The sequence below is a fragment of the Stegostoma tigrinum genome, unplaced genomic scaffold (genome assembly GCF_030684315.1).
Source record: "Stegostoma tigrinum isolate sSteTig4 unplaced genomic scaffold, sSteTig4.hap1 scaffold_203, whole genome shotgun sequence".
NCBI classification, from domain to species: domain Eukaryota; kingdom Metazoa; phylum Chordata; class Chondrichthyes; order Orectolobiformes; family Stegostomatidae; genus Stegostoma; species Stegostoma tigrinum.
In genome coordinates, this window is record NW_026728141.1 from 5,138 (window position 1) to 11,512 (window position 6,375).

A 6,375-nucleotide genomic window follows, 5' to 3' on the forward strand; every position below is an offset into this window, starting at 1 on the left:
TGTTTATCCTGTGGAGCCCTGTCGGAATTCTTTTGTTTCTATGAAAGACCACTCTTCTGAACTCGAGTGAATATAGTCCTAACTGATCCAGTCTTTCTTCACATGTCAGTCCTGTCATCCCAGGAATCATTCTGGTCAACCTTCATTGTACTCCATTCACAGCCAAAGCATTCTTCCACAAGAATAATGAGACCAAAATTGCACACAAGAATCCAGCTATGGGCTCACTGAGACCTGTGGAATCACAGAAGGACGTTCCTGCTCCTGTATCTGAATCCTCTTGTTAAGAAGGCCAAAAGAAACTAACTTGTGCTTGGGACATTTGAAAACAAAGTGTAAGTTTTGTGTTAAATACAAAGCTAATTTATTTGCCTTTTACTCAGAAAATAAAAACCTATATTTTCAGGAAAGTCAATTTAACATCAGTAGAAACAGACAACAATGAAATGTGTTCATTACTGAACATAATTAATAGCAAAATGCAACCACTGTGGTTATTTGTGAATTCACTCATGTTTTTGGGGGGGGGGGGGGGGGGTTGTCGGGTGTTTGAGTGAATCCCTTCCCACATTCAATGCAGGCGAACGACCTCCCTCCAGTCTGACATCACTGGCATACAATGAGGTGAAATGATCACCTGAACCCAGTTTGAAAGTGAAAGCACTGGAACGGTCTCTCACCTGTGTCAACACATTGATGGATCATCAATTGTTGAGGACTTTTAAAGCATTTTCTGCAATCTGAACATTCAAAGTTATTTCAATAATGTGAGCAAGTTAATGGAGGCTAATTGTTCAGAATCTTTATACCATTTCCCACATTCTCTGGTCAGAATTAACTTGCTCGTGTTTCAGCAGGTACAATGATCTGACGAATCTCTTCCTGCACATGAAGCAAGTGAACGGTATCTCCCCTGTGTGGATGCATTGGTGTACAGCGAGGTTACATATTCATCTGTACCCAGTCCCATCATGAGAGTATCTTATTGGGCTCTCAACAGTGTGAACATGTTGATGGGACATCAGTTCTCCAGAACATTTACAGCATTTCCTGCAGTCTGAACATTGAAAAAGGTCTCTCATTAGAATGAACTTTCTGGTGTTTCACCAGGTCAGATGAGTGAATGAAACACTTCCTACATATGGAATAGATGAACGGTCTCTCCCCAGTGTGAATGTGCTGGTGTATTGGGAGTTTAGATGATCGCTTGAGCCGAGTCGCACAGTGAGAGCACCTGAATGGTTTCTCACTAATGTGAGATATTAGTTCTCTCGAACTTTTCTCGCAATTCCTAGAGTGTGGATATTTTAAAGGTCTCTCCCCAGTGTGAACGTGCCGGTGAGTCAGCAGATGGGATGAGTGAGTGAATCCTTTCGCACACTCAGAGGAGATGAACTGCCTCTCTCTTATATGAACTTGCTGGTGTGTCAGCAGACTGGATGATCAAATGAATCCCTTTCCACAGTCAGGGCTGGTGAACGGTCTCTCTCCAGTGTGACCACACTGATGACTTTCCAGGGAAGATGGATATTTGAATTCCTTCTCACAGTCCTCACATTTCCATGGTTTCTCAGTGCGAACACTGGTTTTGGCTTCCATGATCAAAGCCTGATGATATTCAAGACATGATGAATTCAACATTTCGTTAGAATCTGCAGCGAGATTTGAGTTCACTGACTGCAAATGCTCCAACTTCCTGTAAAATGAATGACAGACAGTAAGAACGAAATGTGGCCCAGAGAGAAAAAGGCAGAACTTTAAAACTGGACTGAATACATCTGATCATTTGTGCGATAGACAGTGGACAATGCGACCATGAAAGCTCTTGGATTGTTATAACAATAGGACTGGTTCAGTATTAAGCTTCAGTGAAAGGAACTGGCTGCCAAATCTGGGGCTGCATAAAGGTGTTCTTTGTGGGAAAACTGAGAAATACGGAGAGCATTAATGGAGATGGGCTTCATATGGGCAGCACGGTGGATCGGTCGTTAGCACTGCAGCCTCACAGCACCAGGGACCTGGGTTCGATTCCAGCCTTGGGCGACTGTCTGTGGAGTTTGCACATTCTCCCTCTGTCTGTGTCGGTTTTCTCCCACAGTCAAAAGATGTGCAGGCTCGGTGGATTGGCCATGCTAAACTGCCCATAGTGTTCAGGGGTGTGTGGGTTATTGGGGGATGGGTCTGGGTCTGGGTGGGATGCTTCAAGGGGCGGTGTGGACTTGTTGGACCGAAGGACCTGTTTCCACACTGTAGGTAATCTAATTCATCTGCCAGTAATTCTAACAACCTCCCAAACTCACCAGACAGAAACACAAGATCAGGTGGTGCATGGGAAAACCATCACTTCCAGGACTCTGAGCAGCAGATTCAGACTGGAAAAGATTATTGACTTGCTCAATATGTCAGAATGCATTTTATTAAAAATTAAACCTGCTGAAAAAATAGGGACTCTGACAGTCAGAGTTTATTTTAGCCTCTAGTTCAGTTAGAATGTAATACTTTGCCAATGATTTTCTGTATCATATAACCTACTCTGCAAATAACATCTTTCTTCAGGCTATCTTCAAGGTTTTGCAAGAAGAAAATAAATGATGAATCATTTGTACCTTACACATTTTAATTACTGTCCTCACTGCTTATGACGGGGACTGTACCACATAGTGAATAGAAAATACAGATTGGGCTATTATTCTGCAGAAAAAAAATCCATTCCGTTTGCAAGCTGCGCCATGACTTTCATTTTAGCTTCCCAACCCAGACAAAATCCTCTGTTAAGAACAAAGAACAACATAGCACAGGAACCAGCCCTTCAGCACTCCAAGCCTATGCCTGCACATTCTAACCCTCCATGCTAAAAATGCCTTGATTCACAGGATCCACATTCCTCTCTTCCCTTCCTGTTCATGTATTCAGCCAGGTGCTTCTTGACTGCTGCTGCTGCGTCTGCTTCCATTGCCTCCTGTGGCAACACATTTCAGGAACTCAGCAACTTTTGTGTGAAAAGCTTGCCTTGCTTATCTCTTTCACACATTCCCCCTGCAGCTTGAACTTGTGTCCTCTGGTAATTTATCCCTCTGCCCTGGGGGAAAAAAGTCTCATACATTCCGCTCTATCCATGCCATTCACAATCTTATAAACTTCTCTCAGGCCACCCTCTCAACCTGCTGCGTCCCAGTGTAAACAAACCAAGTCTTTCCAACCTTTCTTCAATGCTAAACTCCCCCATAACCATGCAACATCCTGGGAAACCTATTCTATACCCTCTCCAAAGCATCCACATCCACATGTGGTGTCCAGAACTGAATGCAATATTCTAAGTGTGGCCTGACTAGAGTTCTACAAAGCAGCAGCATAACTTGCCTGTCCATATCGCCATTGCACCTTCCAATGAAGGCAGTCATCCCAAAGGCCTTTTATACTAAATTATCTACCTGCACCATCACTTTCAGTAGCCTGTGGACCTGCACACCCAGATCCTTCTGCATATCAATGTTCCTAAGAGTTCTGCCATTTACTCTATAATTTAAACCTGTACCTGACTTTCCAAATTACATCCCCTCATATCTGTCCAGATTAAACTACATGTCATCTTTCTGCCCATAACTCCAATTTATCTATACTCTGCTGTATCATCTGACAATCCTTCTCACTATCTGCAACTCTACCAACCTTTGTATTGTCCGCAAACTTATTGATTCGACCAGCCACGTGTTCTTCCAAGTTATTTATATAGACCAGAAACAGCAGAGGTCCCAGCACTGATTCCTGTGGAACACCACTAATCAAAACCCTCCATTCTGAAAAGTATCTTTCCACTGCTACACCCTGTCTTCGATGTAGCTATCTCTCCAGCTCATGTGACATCATCCTTTGTACCAGTTTGCCCTGATAGACTAGTGCGCCATTCTAATGAAGCTTGCACGACTTGAACGCACAGCAGCTTTCTTTCAATTTGACACTTTCCAATCTTCCAGATTGAATGTGGAATTCTGCAGTCCCTGAACCATCAAACAGTTATAAGGATCTGGAAAACTTGACCTGGAAATATGCTGGTACTAATGTCATGTTCAGATTGTTACTGCTCGTCGTCAATTCCCCACTCAGTGGAAATAGTTTCTCTGTAACTCCCCTGACAGTCACTAATCATATTCCCAAGACTTTGATCAAAAATATTTCTTATTAATCAATTTCCAGGGATACCTCTCTCAGAATGAAGTGATGTGTTTTAGCAGAAGGGATAGGAAGAGGCAATAACACAACACTAAAGAGTGTGCAGAGTCTGAGGGATTCACATGCACAGATATTTGAAAGTAATAAATAGATTAATTCGTCAAAGCAAATTTGATGTTGATTGATTTCAAAAAAATACTGAATCAGCATTTGAGAGAAAAATGCAAAGGTGCAGGGATAAAACAAGGGAATAGGACTGACTGGATTGCTCCAGACATTTGGCATGGGCTAAATGGTTTGCACTTTTTGATTTTTTTTAATATGGGCCTTCTTGTATTCTAAACCTACAGATTCAGTTATCAATCAGGTGAATCTGTGCTACATCCACTCCATAGTTGTTAGACCGTTCCTGACAGCAAGTCCGAGAACTAAAAACAGCTAATCAACTGTAATCTAACCACAGATAGTGTATCTCATTTTCTGATATCTCAAATCTTTTCCCACAGGCACACACACACACACATTCATACCTGAACGCTACCACATTCAGATGCTGATAGCATTCAGATACTCATCAATCGAGTTACTCTTTCACTCTTTCTGAGGTTCAAGTCGGCCAAATTCCTCTGCTGACATTGATCTGTAAGAGTGTAAAATCCATCACGATCAATCCAGGACAGAGATTCAGAACAGAAAAAGAAAAGCATTTCTCTTGGTTTGAAGTTGCTGTTCGTAAATCCTGCTCGCCTTCCCCTCGCCCCGTTCCCAACAAGTAAAGGACAAGCGCACTCTCCGCTTCCAGTTGGCCCCGGATAAAGATGGCGGGCTCACACGGCTCAGAAAACATTCGCGGCGCCCAGCCCTGCCTCGGCTAACAAAGGAATTCAGCAATTCCAATCTATTCGTGACAAAACCGGGGTCGGTATTTTTCAATTCAGTGACGGTAGCTACTGTCAGATTTTATAAAGCCTCTCCGCCCACTTCGTGGAATACTCACTCACTTGATTTCTAATTTTCACCTTTCAAATCCTTACCGCGCCTGTTCCTCATCCGATTCCTCCGGCTCTCCTTTGCCTCCGGTACTGCGCATGTTTGAAACGCTTCAGATTGCGCGCGCACCAGTGGGCGTATACATTCAGAGATAATGGGGACTGCAGATGCTGGTGAATCCGAGATAACTCGTGTGGGTCTGAAATATTAGCTCTTGTGCTCCTAAAATGCTTCTTGGCCTGCTGTGTTCATCCAGCTCCACACTTTGTCATCTGGGCAAATGCATTCCCACCCAGAATGCTGGGAAAAACACGCTGCCATTGAGCAGCAATATTGATACAACGAAGATATGAAGGAATATGCCAGGACGAAAGATACAGGAATCCATTGATACAAGTGCATGGTCCCTGTCTGTCCTGGTTCTAATAAACAGCAGAACAAAGAGATATGAACACACACTCAACGGATAAAGTGAACAAAATATACACCTTTCCTGTGTAGAATATTTGAATTTCGCCGCAAGAAGAATTCATTTATTGGTGATAAAATCATTTCAAATTTCAAAGCTGAACGATGTCAGGTAGGAAAACTAAATAAATCCGTTCTCACACTGAAGTGTGAAGAGTCTTCCTGTGCGGTGACTGTGCTGATACGTCAGTAGTTTAAGATGTTCAGGCAAGCGTGAAATGTTACACACGAGCTTCAGAAGAGACTGAGATGTCAATCACTTCCTGTAATGAGTTTCATTGTCTCAGCACTCTTTGAATAAACAAAAGCAGACTCAATCAACTCGAAATATTCAGCAACAGTTGAAAGAGAAATGCACTTTATATTACATGACTTCTCTGCATCAGTCCACAGAAAGGGAAAATTAACTCTTTTTCTCAAGCCAGGGACTTATCATCAAGACTGAATATTTCCAATATCTTCTTGTTTTATACTCAGTCAAAGAACTGATTTCTGAATTGTACAATCAATTCATTTGTGACTCGTATCTTTTTTTTGTGTCCACACATTAGTGGAAACATCTTCCGTGTTTAATCTGTCCGTCAGGCTTAGCACAGGAGTTAGATGACAGCTCCAAGAACAAATCAAATCAGCACGGCTATCCTTTGTTTTAAGATGTTACTTTTCTTTTCTCTGCAAAGAGAAAGAGCGTCCAGAAATGATGCTTGCCTTGTGGGGAGAGAAGATTTCGGAGACACAGTAAAGGAA

At 42.5% G+C, this 6,375-nt stretch overlaps 1 protein-coding gene across 2 annotated transcripts; it reads right to left on the bottom strand.

The window, feature by feature from the left end:
- Positions 1-515: 515 nt before the first annotated feature.
- LOC132207909 (zinc finger protein 892-like) lies at positions 516-5,467 on the bottom strand. 2 transcript variants are annotated; one of them, XR_009443987.1, is made up of 2 exons: positions 5,172-5,467; positions 516-1,696 (listed from the first exon to the last, which is right to left on the bottom strand). XR_009443987.1 is itself a non-coding variant. In XM_059643733.1 (2 exons), exons 1-2 carry the CDS (start codon positions 5,258-5,260, stop codon positions 1,444-1,446), a joined length of 309 nt encoding a protein of 102 aa, XP_059499716.1. In that variant the 5' UTR covers positions 5,261-5,275; the 3' UTR covers positions 516-1,443. The 2 variants fall into 2 exon arrangements, 1 of the variants encoding a protein (XP_059499716.1); XM_059643733.1 differs by having other exon boundaries at positions 5,205-5,275.
- Between the last annotated feature and the right edge of the window lie 908 nt (positions 5,468-6,375).